The sequence below is a fragment of the Microcaecilia unicolor genome, chromosome 2, assembly GCF_901765095.1.
Source record: "Microcaecilia unicolor chromosome 2, aMicUni1.1, whole genome shotgun sequence".
Classification (NCBI taxonomy): Eukaryota; Metazoa; Chordata; class Amphibia; order Gymnophiona; family Siphonopidae; genus Microcaecilia; species Microcaecilia unicolor.
The window spans coordinates 158,185,597-158,201,808 of record NC_044032.1 but is presented as its reverse complement, the minus strand read 5'-3'; the positions used below and the strand labels follow the sequence as shown (position 1 = coordinate 158,201,808).

The following is a 16,212-nucleotide window of genomic DNA, read 5'->3' as shown; positions in this document are numbered from 1 at the left end:
GGACCAAGGCCCCGTCATTGGGTACGAGACCCTGGGGGAGGACCGGAGGGAGCACCTCCGGGACGGCGGTCTCTGCGAAAGGAATGCTGCTTGGGGGAGAAATTCCTCTTGAAGGAAGAGGGGGCAGAGGAACCCGACTTGCCCGGGCGGTACCGATGGGCTTCCTGCAACCGTCCTCTGGAGGTATCGGGACGAGTACTAACCCGAGCCCTGACCTCTGGTAATTTCTTGCCCTTAGACGTGCCGAGATCGGTCACGATTTTGTCCAGCTCGACCCCAAAGAGCAGCTTGCCTTTAAAAGGCAATCTAGCCAGGCGGGATTTAGAGGCGTGGTCAGCAGACCAATGTTTCAGCCAAAGCCACCGCCGCGCAGAGACTGTCTGAGCCATGCCTTTAGCTGAGGCTCTCCAGACATCATACAGCAAGTCTGCCAAATAGGCTAAGCCCGATTCCAGGGCCGGCCAATCAGCCCTCAAGGAATGATCCGAGGGGGAAGCCCGCTGCACCATAGTCCGGCACGCCCTGGCCACATAGGAGCCGCAAACTGAGGCCTGCAAACTTAAAGCAGCTGCCTCAAAGGACGACCTTAAGGCCGCCTCCAATCTTCTGTCTTGGGCGTCCTTTAGGGCCGTGCCACCTTCCACCGGCAACGCCGTTTTCTTAGTCACCGCAGTGATTAAAGAATCCACGGTAGGCCACAGATAGGCCTCACGTTCACTCACAGCCAAAGGATAGAGGCGGGACATAGCCCTAGCCACTTTAAGGCTCGTTTCCGGGACATCCCATTGAGCCGCAATTAAGGTGTGCAAGGCATCATGCACGTGGAAGGTTCTAGGCGGGCGCTTCGTCCCCAGCATAATGGCAGAGCCAACAGGGGCTGAGGGAGAGACGTCCTCCGGAGAGGAAATCTTCAAAGTGTCCATGGCCTGTAACAACAGGTTGGGCAAATCCTCTGGGCTAAAAAGCCGCGCTGCAGAGGGGTCATCCGCTCCAGCCGAGCGGGGATCTATCTCCTCCAAGGAATCCGCAAAGGATCGTTGGGAGACCTCAGACACGCTGCCCTCATCTACATCGGAGGAGACAAAAGTCCTCCAAGGCCTGGAAATCAACCCGAGGGCGTTTACCTCTGGGAACCTCAACCTCTTTATCAGAAGAGGGAGCAGGGGCAGCGTTTTGCATGAGGAAAGCCTGATGCAGCAGCAAAACAAACTCGGGGGAGAAACCCCCCAGACTGTGCACTTCCGCAGCCTGGGCAACAGCCCTAGACGCACTCTCAACCGGCGCTCGCAATAGCGGGGGAGAGACATGCTGCGCATCCAAAATGGCGTCCGGCGCGAAACTCCGTGAAGGAGCCGCGCGGGAAGAACGGCGCTTAACTTTAGCCGCTTTTGTGCCGTCGCCCAAATTAAGGGCGTTCATGGCATTAATGTCTCCAACCTCAAGGGCGGCCCCGAAGAAGCCGTCCGAGCCGCGTGGCCGGCCAAGATGGCGGAGGCGAGGAGCGGGGGATGGGCGTTTATGGCGGGAAAAAACCGCCACGCCGGAGGAACGACCGGGACATTCATCGGTCACTAAACTATCACCCATCAAGGGCGAATCAGGTTGTAAAACCCCCGCATCCCCTCTAGAAGCGCTCCAGCGATCCGGGGAGCGACCCTTTGCGCCCTCGCCCTCCGACGCCATTGCCACGAGGAGAAGAATCGGGGAACCCCCTGCCCGCTATAAAAAGGTAAAATTACCTGCTTGCCGCTCCGAGCTGTAACGAACTGGTGTCCCAGTGAGTAGCTGCAATGAACGTTTAAAGAAACGTCGAATTAAACGCCTTTAAAGACGTTTAAAAATATATATATATATTTTTTTTTTAAACGGAGCCAGCGGGAGGGGGGAGAAAAGGAGGGACCTGGCACCACCAGGTTTGCACTTGCTCAAAAGAGCCCTCAACCCCAGGCCTCAACAAAACCTAAGGATTAGGCTTGGAGGCCTAGCCAGAGCTGCTGCTGTGTGTGACCACCACCTGCTGAGATAGAGAACATACTGAGGAGTTTCCGGCAGCACATGACCACATATAGGGAGGCAAAAGTTTGCTCTCTATCTCCACCTGCTGGTAGATGGACACAACCCACCAGTCTATGGATTGATCAGCTTGATGATATGGAATGAACAGTTGTATTCATTCTTCTTAGGGGGAAGGAGTCATCTGCTACAGAATAATGGAGATGAAATTAAGCAGGCATGCATTATGACCATCTTTTTATTATGCTGTTGCTTCCTGATGTATCTGCAAATTAACTAAACAGAGAAAAAGAAAGAGGCCATCTAGAGTCTTCTGCAAGCTACAGAAATCAGAATTTGCATCCACTATTTTCTAATGAAGAAAGTGAACATCTTCTCTAGGTCACAACCTGTAACAGAAATGACTGAACAAAGATATAGGGCACTACTGGGGTAATTCTATAAAGTGGTGCCTAATTGGAGCCTATTTTATAAGGGAAAGCAGGTGCCTACTTTCCTTTATAGAATACTAGCATAAGTGGGTATATGTGCATTTATATGGATAGGCGTAATCCAAAACACAAGAAGTACCAAGAGCCTTCAAAAACGGGCCAAGTCCTTTTATTTCACAGCATAGATCAATCTTGTACATCAATGACCCAAAAGGATTGCGTCATTGATGTACAAGATTGATCTACACCACTGGTTCCCAAACCTGGTTCTAGAGGCACCCCCCAGCCATTCAGGTTTTCAGGATACCCACAATGAATATTCATGAGACAGATTTGCAAGCACTGCCTCCACTGCATGCAGATCTCTCTCATGAATATTCATTGTGGATATCCTGAAAATCTGACTAGCTGGGGTGCCTCCAGGACCAGGTTTGTGAACCAGTGATCTACGCTGTGGAATAAAAGGACGTCCCATTTTTGAAGGCTCTTGGTACTTTTTGTGCTTTGGATTGTGTTTTGCGCTTTGAACCTTCTCTGTGCTGTTCTGTGCCAGCCATAGAGGTCATATAAATGCTCACATTTAAATTCCACAGATACGTACTTAACTTCATATCCTAGAAGTTGTGCACGTGTGGGAGCTCTGCCCCAATGCCACCCACGTGAACATTCACCTACAAATTTCATTCCATCGAAGATATGCACATAGTTACATCAAAGCATGTAGCTGGATTATTGGCATCTACACATATTTGTGCACAAATACACACATATATTCCAGCCATTTGTGTGCATGTTTGGCACTCAAATGTTGGTCCTTACTTTATAAAATTAACTTCCTATGGGGTTTATGCACATACCTGCTCCCCACTGCGTGATGAACATCCCATTGGGTGAGAACTGTATGATTCGGCTGTTGCAGTAGCCATCTGCTACATAAAAGTTGCCTGTTATTGGATCCACAGCCACATCGGTTGGTTGGCAGAAGTGGTTCCTGTCACTGCCTGGTTGAAATGGCTTTCCCAGGATTTGGAGGGGACCTTTTCTGCTGTCGGCTGCCAGCTTAAACACCTTTTTAGAGAATCACAAGTTCAGATGGAGAGAACCTAAAGTCTCAACAGTAAAAACATGAAAGAAGCAGTTGCTAAAGCTTATAAACCATCAAATCGTTAATGCTATATGAACTGTAGCTTTTGACATGCATGACTACTGTTTAAAATAGCAATGTCTAGCATAAATCAAAGTACAGTCATGCTATCATACTACAGCAATGCTTTGTAGACACTGTGAAATGGAATAAAACGCACCTGATGCAGAGCTACATCAGTGACCCAATAATTGCCATCCTTATCTACGTTCAGGCCATGTGGTAAATAAAAGCTGCAATCACACATGAAAAAGAAAGCACAATTAAAACAGAATGGTGTGCAAAACCAGCCACAGTTCCTTAAATATGAACTACAATGCTAATTAGTCCTCTGCAATGTTTAATAGGGCCTTATCAATCAATGATAAGGCAAAGTAAAGCCAACAAATTTGAAGCCCACAATAAAATTCAGGATCCCTCAAGTGCAAGCTCTTGTGCTGCCCAGGGTCAATACAATGCACAGAGGAAGGCTAGCTATGCAGAACCTGGGATCAGATTAAGAATTCCAGGCCATACGGTCCACCTTATTTCTGTACTTGCTGAATTATTTATCCTATACAAAATACTGTCTAAACTACTCTCAGCATTTACAGAATGCTACACTTGCTCCTGTCAGAAGTAAGGATACTGCCCTGATGTCATTATGTGATGTTTGAAAGGGGCCCAACAACCCTACGAAGTGCTGTGATAATTGTGCTATCATGGAAATATGCATGCTCTTAAAAAAAAGAGGTTCTCAAAACAAATTTTTTGGTGGCCTCAGAATGCAGCCTCCTAACATTCACCCACTCCCCATTCTGCACACTCCCTCTGATCCACTTATCTAACCACAACCCTACTCGCCCCCACTCTGACAAGGACAGTTCCCCAGAAAAACTTTTCTCCTATGGTTTCTGCTATCTCTGTTCAAAATTAATCATCTGCTGGGAGATGTATTTTGCTCTGTTTGCCTCCTGTCAGTCAAGGATGGGAAAGCAAGTGGAAGTAATAAGCAGTGTGTAAGATTGGGAGGTTGTATTGCGTCCATGGGGTTGATTAAAATGCTGCTGTTTTTATTCACCACATATTCTCCACTCTCTTATGACAAAAATGTGGGAGCAAAGAAACCACAACGTTCAAATTCACTGAGAACCATGCAGAGACACAGAATTATCACTTATGCGGAAAAGAATATCCTAAAGTTATCTGGATAAATTTACTGCTTATCAGCTTGCAGAATAGTGCCCTTACAGAGGTCAATATTCAAAAACCAGCTGTGAAGGTAAGATAACCAACTTCAGCTAGTTATTTTTAGTAAAACTTTCAGCTGACACTAATCAGCAGGTTTTAAAGCTAAAAATTCACCTAAATCCAACCAACAAAAATCTGATCACTTAGACTGGGTACAGTTGGATTCCCTAGACTTAGCTGGTGAGTATTGAATATCAAGCACAAATCAATTAAACCTTTTTATGTTTAATTCTGTTTTACTGAACCAACATAAGAGCATAACAAATAACAAAGAATTTTCAGGCAAAGTCAGTAATTTTTAACAATGAGGTCTACAAAAGCAGACCCTCTCCTTCTTATGTCCCCTCCCATCTTCTACACCCACTCTACCCTCCCCTATCCGTCAACAGTAATCAAGCCAGAACTATTAACTCATTGGCACTGGAATAAAATAGACTTAGGCTGCCCACTGACTAACCCAACCATAGAAACCTATGTGTTAGAGGACCCCTCCCTTTGACTCCAACCCTCCCTATGATCCAAAACAAAAATTTTACCTCAGAGGGTCTGAACCCTTGTAACCCTCCGAGGGTATACGTCCAGGGAATGAATGAAACAAAGCTTTAACAATCAGCCATGTTAAGGATAAAATGCAACAATGATACAGTGTTGATGAAATGTACTCTGCTCAAGCAAGGCCCCAAGAGGAAAATTAAGTCCATGAGTCTACAAAGTATAATGACGTGTCAAAATAGAGGGCACCAATTACATTAGGAAAGCTAACTGATTAACGTGAACTAGAGACTCCTCTATCTCTCTACCCACCCTCTACTGCCCAGCAGCCCAAAACACCCATAAAACCAAAACAAGACAAGAAAGAGCGAGAAAAGAAAAACCACACATCACCTCCAAGCAGGGGACTCCCCAATACCCCAAGCCCCAACAACAAGATCTTCTCAAAGAGTATCAAGAACTAAACTTCTAGCCTTGGGGGGAAGTGAAGAAATATAGGAGTCCCAAATTGCCAAACATTTCTGCCTACATTTAGGAGTACTGCCCACTCCCTGTTCTTCCAGCAACATGTGTTGGTGTAAGGAATTCCTCCAGCCCCAATAGGATGGAGAATCGGAAGTCGTCCACACTCTAGGAATCAAGTTCTTACCCAAAAGAGCTGCCTTACGAATGAACAGATGAGGGCCACTCTGTACCCAGATGAAATCTCATATTGATCTAACAAAAAAAAAAAAAAAGGCAGCAGAGAAAGGAATAGACATGCCTAATAAATCCTCCAGATAATGGATCAGCTGAGTCCAGAATATGTGGACAATACAGAATCCTTAAAAAGCATGAAAGAAGGAATTGCAGCAAGTTGAACATTTCAGGCAAACAGGAGTTGCCATGCGCCCCATATGGAACAATTGGGTCTGGAATATGTAGGCATGATGTAAACGTTTAAATTGACATTTCCTTAAATTTGCCATTATAGACAGCTGGGGAATATAAGCAATTAATTTATCTATGTTGAGAGAAGCAGGTGATCTATTTAAATCTTCCTCCCACCTTGCTGACACCAGTAAAAGGTTTTAGAGGGATACAACTAAAGGAGAGCTTTATAAAGGGTGGAGACCGAAAATCGATCTCTCTCTCACCCTCTACAAAAAACAGGTATAGCTTATCCTGATGGTCTGCTGTTAAAGCTATGAGATCTAATGAAGCTATATAGTGGTGTAATTGAAGATAAGCAAACCTATTCGCCAAAGAAGTCGAAAAGCTCTCCCCCCAGGGTTTCCAGAGACAACAGAGAGCCATCAGTGTAAAGAACATGTTCCAGATGAGTAATCCCCAGAGTTGCCCATTTGCGAAAGGCTACATTGGTGAGTCCCAGAGAGAAATGAATGTTCCCCTGAAGTTGAAGGAATCTAGCGGGTTAAGGAGGCAAACCCTACAATTTAGAGAGATTTTTCCTTAACATTCGTAACGATGGTAGCAAACTGCTCCTGCGGATGGATTTCGTTAGGTCTGTAAAAGGAGACTGTAGGAGAAAACTAAAATGCCAGGGATGAAAAAATTCCTTTTCCAGACTTCGGGGAGTATAATCATTGAGGTTCAACAACCAATCTCCTAAATGACAGGCGAGGCATGCTTGATTATATTTATGAAGATCGGGTAAACCCATCCCCCCCCCATTCTCCAGGATCCCATAAGGCTGTGAATTGGAAGTCTAGGTTTTCTCCCTCCCCAAAAGAAACAGGACAAACTACAGTGAAGCACCCAAAAGTCTTTCTTTAAGATCTTAAATGGAAGCAGTTGAAAACAATGCAACCAATTTGGGAACTCCACCATCTTAAAGAAGTGAATCCTACCATGCACACCCAAAGGTAGGGATTGCCAGCTCGTCAGGGTGGCGGAAGTCAACTCTAACAGCTGAGTCATAGTTAAAGGATACAATTCTGAAGGCTGCATAGAGAGACGATTCCCCAGATAACAAAGAGAGCTATTTGCACAACGCAAAGGAAATGTACCTTCCCAACCCTGTTGAACCTGTGGAAAAGAGGTGACAGCCAAGGGGTTTCAGGAAGTTAAGATGAAAACCTGAAAAGTCCCCAGATTCCTGGACTAATTCCAACAGTGCAGTCAGAGGATTGCAGGTCAGTAAGAATAACCAATAAATCATCCGCAAAAACAGAAACTTTAAAACTTAACATGTGAAATGGTACCCCGTGAATTTCAGGATGAGCGATAATTTCCCGAATAAGGGGGTCTAATACCAAGACAAACAACAAGAGGGAAAGTGGGCAACCTTGCCGCTTACCTCGTTGAATAGGAAACAGGGATGAATAAAACCCATTAACTCAGAGAACTGCCATGGAAAAAGAATAAAGAACTCTCACTGCATCAAAAAAAAAGAAAAACCCCAGTGATACCATAAGCCTGAAGTACTTTAAATAGGAATGACCAATAGACCCGGCCAAAGGCTTTCTCCGCGTCAAAACTAATGTTTCGGAAGTGAAGGAACTCCTTAAGAGTTCGGTATAATTTTGCATGGAGAGTACTATTATATATATATATATATATATATATATATATATAGATAGATAGATAGATAGATAGATAGATAGATAGATAGATAGATAGATAGATTTTAGGGAGTTTTAGGGAGTTTTTTTCAATGGGATGAATATACCTTTTTGTTCCACTTTAACATGTTTTCCCGCAGACGCTGATGGTGGTGTGTTAGACTGTTTGTATAAGGAAGATGCAGTGCAAAGTTTTTAATTGGAAAATGATTAGGTATTTAAGCTCTGATTATGGAAGTGGGCTTTATATTACAAACTGATTAAACACTCTTTTTAGTTGCTACTACACATTACACTGGACAATCATATGATATGTGGTAAGAATATTTTCAGAGTTTCTTGGCACCTCTGGCATCACTGTCAGCATCCATGTGCTTGTGAGTAAGGATTAGAAAGACAACTAATGCACGTTAAGTCTTATTGAGTTTAGGAGGTTTTAGTGCAACTTGAGGAGCGCAAGATTTTACTTCTTATTATGTGGGAAATCTACTAGTATTTTTTGTATAATTTCTAGGAACACAAAGGGTAGCATTCAGCAGCAAGGATTAGAGCTTTTTCATTTACAAGTGTTTGCTTTTATGTTCTGACAGTTTTGTGGAAGCGAAAGTGAGTGGAGCACTCTCACATATATTTGTTTACCAGCAAGGTTTATAGTGTATAGGAAATTGGTATTTGGTATTGGTGTGAGTAAGATGTTACCTTTACCTTTGGGGAATAGGCCTTGCTGGAACATGTAGTTTAGTTGGGATGTTAGATCTGCAATGAATTGGTCAGGAGGCATTTTCATTAAGTAGTTGGGAAATGCGTCCACTAGACAGTAGGCGGTGGAGAACGTTCTGGTTGCCTGTGCGATTTATATAGTTGGTTTCTATGGTTTACATAGTTGGTTTCTATGGTTAAGATATGTCTCTCTTAATGTTCAGATATGAGTTTAATTCATTCCCATACCACATTTTCTCCATGTTTTATCACTTTTGCTTATGTTACAGTTTTAGATATAACACAATGTTTAGAGTATAGTGGAGATCTCTATATGTATATTCCACTATTTATGTCTATTTAAATTTTCTGTATAGTTCTGTATTACTATTACCAATATATACGTATCTGCGTAGTTTATGTTTCACAGACTCCTTATGCAGGTCAGTTGGCCAAAACACAGGCCCGTGTCGAGTAACACCTTGGTTTGATTAAAGGTTTTGACACCATCATTACTGGGTGCTGTTTCATTGTCAGCTTCACTGTGTTTGTTTACCACCTTCATCCCTCCATGTCCAATTAAAAAATTAATAAAGGCTGTATATGTGGCCAATGTCGCCATCTTCCTACTCTCCCAGACCTGGTTTTTCAAAGTTAAAAACATAAATAAATAAGAAATAGGAAAAGCAATATGGGGATGATGCCCTCACTCTTTCAGACTGATTTAAAATAGTAACACACTGGGAGATAAAGCACTGAGGAATACATAATTCCTTCTCTTCAACGAGCAAAAGGAGCTGCAGCAAATCACAGTGTGATTTGCTGCACCTCCTTTTGCTCGTTGAAGAGAAGGAATTGTGTATTCCTCATTGCTTTAGCCCCTCTTTCGGATGTGCTACTACTCCTGTGATTTGCTGCACCTCCTTTTGCTCGTTGAAGGGAAGGAATTGTGTATTCCTCAGTGCTTTATCTCCCAGTGTGTTTACCACCTAAACACTGAATATACCCTTTAAAGACTCCTGAAGAAGGCGCTACAGCGCCGAAACACGGCTGGATTGAGTCAACCATTTGCAATAAATATCATTGTGTTATTAAAATATACGTCTCCCCCATTGTTTGGATAGACCCTATTTTCCCCACCCCTCCTTTGTTTTCTCCTAACAATGGGGTAAACTGAGGAAAACTAAACAGCAACAGTTCTCTTGAATTCTGAACAGCTGTAGATGACAAACATGGGAATGGAGAAATTGCATTACTAAATAATAATTAAGGCAAACACAGGGATTTTAAATTGTGCTTTTCATATAAATCCATGCATACTGATGATCTAACCGCACTTTGAAAAGTAACTTTTAATGATGATAAAAAGACATCTGAAACACATACGCCTAAGCTTACTAAGGTGCACTATAGGTGTGTTAGCATTTTTAACGCACGTAATTGGTTTACATATGTTAAACGCTAATGTGCCCATAGAAATGTATAGGCATGTTAGTGTTTAACGCGCCTTAACTTTACAGGCGCTTTAGAAACGCTAACGCACCTTAGTAAACATACCACATAGTCTTTTGTATATTGGTAATAAGATTCAATAAATCTTACAGATTTCTGCCAGTAGACTTGAGTATTGCAGAACTGCTTGGGTCTACCACAAGAATAGTGCTTTGTTCAATAGGTCCAATTCCCCGCTGTTGGTACACAAAGTTCCTGTCAAATGAACTGTATTAAAAAAGGAAAAAAAGAAAAGAAACAAAATTTGAGAGAAGGGAAACCAAGGAGCATATTTTAGCTCTGATTCATAAAACAAGCTCATAGCATGTACATCAGCATTCTGAAAGCAGTATTTGAGAATATGTGGGATAAACATAAAGGAATCCTGTTCAGAAGGAATGGATCCTCAGGAGCTTAACCGAGATTGGATAGCAGAGTCGGTAGTGGGAGGCGGGGATAGTGCTGGGCAGACTTACACGGTCTGTGCCCTGAAGAGCAAAGGTACAAATCAAAGTAGGGTATACACAAAAAGTAGCACACATGAGTTGTCTTGTTGGGCAGACTGGATGGACCGTGCAGGTCTTTTTTTCTGCCGTCATCTACTATGTTACTATTCTTAAGTTAATCACTTGCCATGTATAAAAGAGCATTGCAGTGTTTAACATTAGAATGTCTTCATTCAGCTGTAAACCTGGGAACTAACTTTTCAAACAAGGGGTACCAGGTGCTACACTCAATTCAAGTCACCTTCTCCTGGACATGAAGGAGTTTGCTCAGTATCGGGGGGTGCTCAAGCGCCCAGTGTATCCACAGAGCTTCTCCCTATGGCTCAGTAGAATAGCCATGGGAGGGTTTGTGGGGCACATGGCCTCTCACTTTGGAGTCAGGCCTACCTAGTTGTTAGAAGTAGTCCAGACCAGTGAGAAGGTAACTGTAGGTGGTGTTAACATCCAATTCAGTGAACATAAAATAAAACTTTATGAACAAAGCATGACACACAGGGCATCTGTTTATACTAAGACTGTCTAGAGGTTTAGTTACATTCCAAGAGTCTGTATTAAGCATAATGCTTACATGGGAACTTCCAGCTAAGATTTCTAGTCCATGCATCTCTCCTTACCTTTTATAACTTTTGTAGTTATGCTGATTATTTATTGTTTTCATTATTTTCTAATGAATTGCTCTTGTATTGATGTTATTACTGTAACATCAATATACAGAGCAACATCAGAATGAACCAAGAATAGCACTATTTAACAGAGATCCATCAGTACACAAAACCTTGAGTGCCCTAAATTACATAAGCTTTTACAGTAGTGCAAGGAAATTCTGCAATGAACAATGGATGAGGTTATCTCAATTTGGGTCTTCAAGTATTATGACTAGGGCTGGCACAACCATTAGGCAAGGCTAGGTGGTCACCTACAGACAGATAATCAAAACCCAGCATGTTCCAAACAGCGCTCCAAAAATAGCACTGGAACAGCGCGCGGCCTTATTAGACCTATGATCAGCGATAATTGCATGCAAATTTAAGAACGCAATTATCTCTGATCATGGGGTAGAAGTGCAGGAGAATTGTGCCTGAGCAGGCGCTCAGCACAATCCTCCCGCACTGGTTTGACAGGTCTGGGCTGTCAAAAACCCAAACCTGTCAAACACAGGGGTTGGAGGTCCATGGGACCACCAGGCCCCAATTACCCCTGCCCCAAGCAATGGGGGCAGGAGGTCCAGCGGACCTCCGGTCCCCCCCCCAGGTTCAGTGAGGGCTGGAGATCCGGTGGGTCTCCAGGCCCCCCTAACTCCCCTCAACATGTCCAAGCAGTGTGTAGCCCTGCCCAGCGCATCCTACCTCCCTCCTCCAACCCACAAGGTAGGGGGTAGGGGGTAGGGGGGCGGATTGATCACTGGACCACCAGGGAAACTTTGCTGGAGGATTGGGGGGGCTGGAGACCCACCGGATCTCCAGCCCTCCCTGAACCTAGGGGGGGATCATTGGGGGGACTGGCTGTCCAGCGGACCTCCATCCCCCCTGTCGCTGGGGGGGGGGGGGGGGGGGGTTGGTCGCCCACTGGGCCACCAGGGACTATTTGAACATGTTGAGCACAATTAGGTGGGGCTGGAGACCCACCGTATCTCCAGCCCTCCCTGAACCTGGGGGGGGGGGGGGGGTCGTCAGGGGGACTAGAGGTCCGCCGGACCTCCAGACCCCTGTCGTTGGCAGGTTTGTTTTGTTGGGAGGAATGGGGGCTTGCCAGCATGCAACTGCATGCTGGACAGGGCTCACCATTCCTCCCCAATGATCTGCAAACCCTAACGCCAGCTCAGAGCTGGCGTAGGGTTTGCCGCAGCCAGCAACCCAATCTTTGGCGCGCTGGTCGCTGATCATTGGGGATGAATATGTTTAGCCCTGTTTAGCATGCATTTGAATGCTAGTTGTGTTCAGAGCACTCAAGCGCATTGTTTCACGTGCTGGAGGGCTCTGATCATGGAGCGGTAGCATACGCCAGCACTAGTATGGCGCTAACAGCCTCTAGCGCCGGCGTTTGCTTCTGATCATCTCCCTGATAGTGCACCGGCTTTAGGGAGGGAGGGCAGCAAAGAGCAGCTGCAGGTAAAGGAAAACAATAGCTTCTGACATTCACACAAGCTCCATCAATGAATACATTTACCTGAAGGAATAGGAAAGGGGGTGGGGGTATAATTTTCAAATAGCCCATTTAACTGATTAAGGGGGTCTTTTACTAAACCGTGGTAGCGTTTTTAGCTTGTGGTAGAGATCACCTGGCGGTAAAAACCGAGACACCCATGTCAAGTCTCTCGAGACTTGTATAGCTGTTCCTTAAGAGTTATTTAGCTATAAGTCTCAATATCTTGAAGTATAAACCCCTAGCACATCAACACACCTAAATCTCTTGTTCTTTTCTGATGTTCCTTTACTGAATAACATAGATGATTACTCACAGTTAGATGTTCATAAGCACAAAGGAACCCTGTAGTTTCATGAGCTGTATCAGTGGAGAGAAGGTAGAAGTTTAATTGGGATCAGCTCATTGCAGAGATAAGAAAGGTAGTTCCAAAGATAGAGGCAGCTCGGAGTTAAGGTGCGGTCGCGCCATGGAGCACTCCCAAACAACTGAGTATTGTGTTCAATTCTGGTCGCCGCATCTCAAGAAAGATATAGTAGAATTGGAAAAAGTGCAGCGAAGGGCGACTAAAATGATAGCGGGGATGGGACGACTTCCCTATGAAGAACGAGGCAAGGGCTATTCAGCTTGGAGAAGAGACAGCTGAGGGGAGACATGATTGAGGTATATAAAATAATGAGTGGAGTGGAACAGGTGGATGTGAAGCGTCTGTTCACGCTTTCCAAAAATACTAGGACTAGGGGGCATGCGATGAAACTACAGTGTAGTAAATTTAAAACAAATCGGAGAAAGTTTTTCTTCACCCAATGTATAATTAAACTGTGGAATTCGTTACCGGAGAAAGTGGTGAAGGCGGTTAGCTTAGCAGAGTTTAAAAAGGGGTTGGACTGTCACTCCCCCTTTTTCCTCAACCTCTCTCTCTCCACTGCAACTGTCCCTGACACCTTCAAGCATGCTGTAGTCACACCACTCCTCAAAAAACCATCACTAGACCCTACCTGTTCTTCCAACTACCGCCCCATCTCCCTCCTACCCTTCCTCTCCAAGATACTTGAACGCGCTGTTCACAGCCGCTGCCTTGATTTCTCTCCTCTCATGCCATCCTCGATCCACTTCAATCCGGTTTTCGCCCTCTACACTCGACAGAAACGGCACTCACTAAAGTCTGTAATGACCTGTTCCTTGCTAAATCCAAAGGTCACTACTCCATCCTCATCCTCCTTGACCTGTCCGCCGCTTTTGACACTGTCAATCATAATTTACTTCTTGCCACATTGTCCTCATTTGGGTTCTAGGGCTCTGTTCTCTCCTGGTTCTCCCCTTATCTCTCCCATCATACCTTCAGAGTACATTCGCATGGATCTTCCTCCACCCCCATCCCACTCTCTGTTGGAGTTCCTTAGGGATCAGTCCTTGGACCCCTTCTTTTTTCAATCTACACCTCTTTCCTGGGCTCGTTGATCTCATCTCATGGTTTCCAATATCATCTTTATGCTGACGACACCCAGCTTTATCTCTCCACACCAGACATCACTGCGGAAACCCAGGTCAAAGTATCGGCTTGCTTATCCGACATTGCTGCCTGGATGTCCAACCGGCACCTGAAACTGAACATGGCCCAAACCGAGCTTATTGTTTTTCCACCCAAACCCACTTCTCCTCTTCCTCCACTCTCTATTTCAGTCAATAACACCCTCATCCTCCCCGTCTCATCTGCCCGCAACCTCGGAGTCATCTTCGACTCCTCCCTCTCCTTCTCTGTGCATATCCAGCAGACAGCCAAGACCTGTCGCTTCTTCCTCTATAACATCAGCAAAATTCGACCTTTCCTCTCTGACCACACCACCCGAACTCTCATCCACTCTCTCATTACCTCTCGCCTTGACTACTGCAATCTACTCCTCACTGGCCTCCCACTTAACCATCTATCCCCCCTTCAATCTGTTCCGAATTCTGCTGCGCGTCTTATCTTCCGCCTGGACCGATATGCTCATATCACCCCTCTCCTCAAGACACTTCACTGGCTTCCGATCAGGTACCGCATACAGTTCAAGCTTCTCTTACTAACCTACAAATGCACCGAATCTGCAGCCCCTCATTACCTCTCTACCCTCATCTCCCTTAGGCCCCTACCCGAAACCTCCGCTCACAGGACAAATCCCTCCTCTCAGTACCCTTCTCCACCACCGCCAACTCCAGGTTCCACCCTTTCTGCCTTGCCTCACCCTATGCTTGGAATAAACTTCCTGAGCCCATACGCCAAGCCCCCTCCCTGCCCATCTTCAAATCCTTGCTCAAAGCCCACCTCTTCAATGTCGCTTTCGGCACCTAACCATTATACCCCTATTCAAGAAATCTAGACTGCCCCAAATTGATTGATTGCACATTTTTTGTCCTTTAGATTGTAAGCTCCTTTGAGCAGGGACTGTCCTTCTTTGTGAAATTGTACAGCGCTGCGTAACCCTAGTAGCGCTTTAGAAATGTTAAGTAGTAGTAGTAGTAGTAGTAGTTGGACAGTTTCCTAAAGGACAAGTCCATAAACTGCTACTAAATGGACTTGGGAAAAATCCACAATTCCAGGAATAACATGTATAGAATGTTTGTACGTTTGGGAAGCTTGCCAGGTGCCCTTGGCCTGGATTGTCGCTGTTGTGGACAGGATGCTGGGCTCGATGGACCCTTGGTCTTTTCCCAGTATGGCAATACTTATGTACTTATGAGTGCAGTACCCTCTTCTAGGAGGGTATTTTCAGGGTGAAAAGACTAGTGCTTTTCCAGAGCTACAACAGGATCATTGCTTTGTCCTGGAGCAAAATGGATACTGTCCTCCTCATGGATGGGGGGAGCGGAGCTAGAAGCTCATACAGACTCAGGGGGGCAGAGCTAGAAGCTCATACAGACTCAGAGAAGAAAGAGTAGAAAGGCCAATAGGGACAAAGCCTGCCCTCGAGTGGCAAGGGCAGCTCTAGGGGGCAGCCCCTGATTGGAGGAAAAGGTCATACCTGGCTGACCTCTCAGGACAGAGATAGCAAGAATGGCCAGGAAGTGCTGGCACGTAAACAAAGAAGCCAAGCTTGGCTGAGACAGAGGAGTGATCTAAGCAGAATCACAACCAGTAGTAACGGATCTTATACAGACAAGCAAGTGGGGTTGCGTTGTCTGTGAACTACATTACACACAATGCATTGCTCACACACATATCCTAGCAGTGAAGACTGCAGCAGTAAAGATCTTTAGAAGTAAGAATAGCAGTGAAGGCATTAACACATTTCAGGGTCACATTATAACTAGTGCCAGGTTGTCAGGGGACAGAACAACCCATTATATTTCTATGGGCATCTCAGCGTTTACCACCAGCTGATTTCTACCGCGAGCTACTGCAGCTTAGTAAAAGTCCCCTTAAATGACTTTTGGATCTTGAACTCATTATTTGCGTGTATCTGATACACAAACACATAACAAAGTTTAATATTTAAAAGCATAATGTCTTAGGGAGGGGG

At 44.9% G+C, this 16,212-nt stretch overlaps 1 protein-coding gene across 4 annotated transcripts in view; it reads right to left on the bottom strand.

Moving 5' to 3' along the window:
• PAM (peptidylglycine alpha-amidating monooxygenase) overlaps positions 1–16,212 on the bottom strand; it is a 553,254-nt gene that overhangs the window by 61,391 nt on the left and 475,651 nt on the right. For all 4 annotated transcript variants that reach the window (XM_030193423.1, XM_030193421.1, XM_030193424.1 and 1 more), the window contains 3 exons: positions 10,176–10,292; positions 3,749–3,821; positions 3,302–3,512 (listed from right to left, as the gene is read on the bottom strand). In XM_030193423.1, coding sequence (XP_030049283.1) covers positions 3,302–3,512; positions 3,749–3,821; positions 10,176–10,292 — 401 coding nt within the window. The remainder of the gene's footprint in view (positions 1–3,301; positions 3,513–3,748; positions 3,822–10,175; positions 10,293–16,212) is intronic.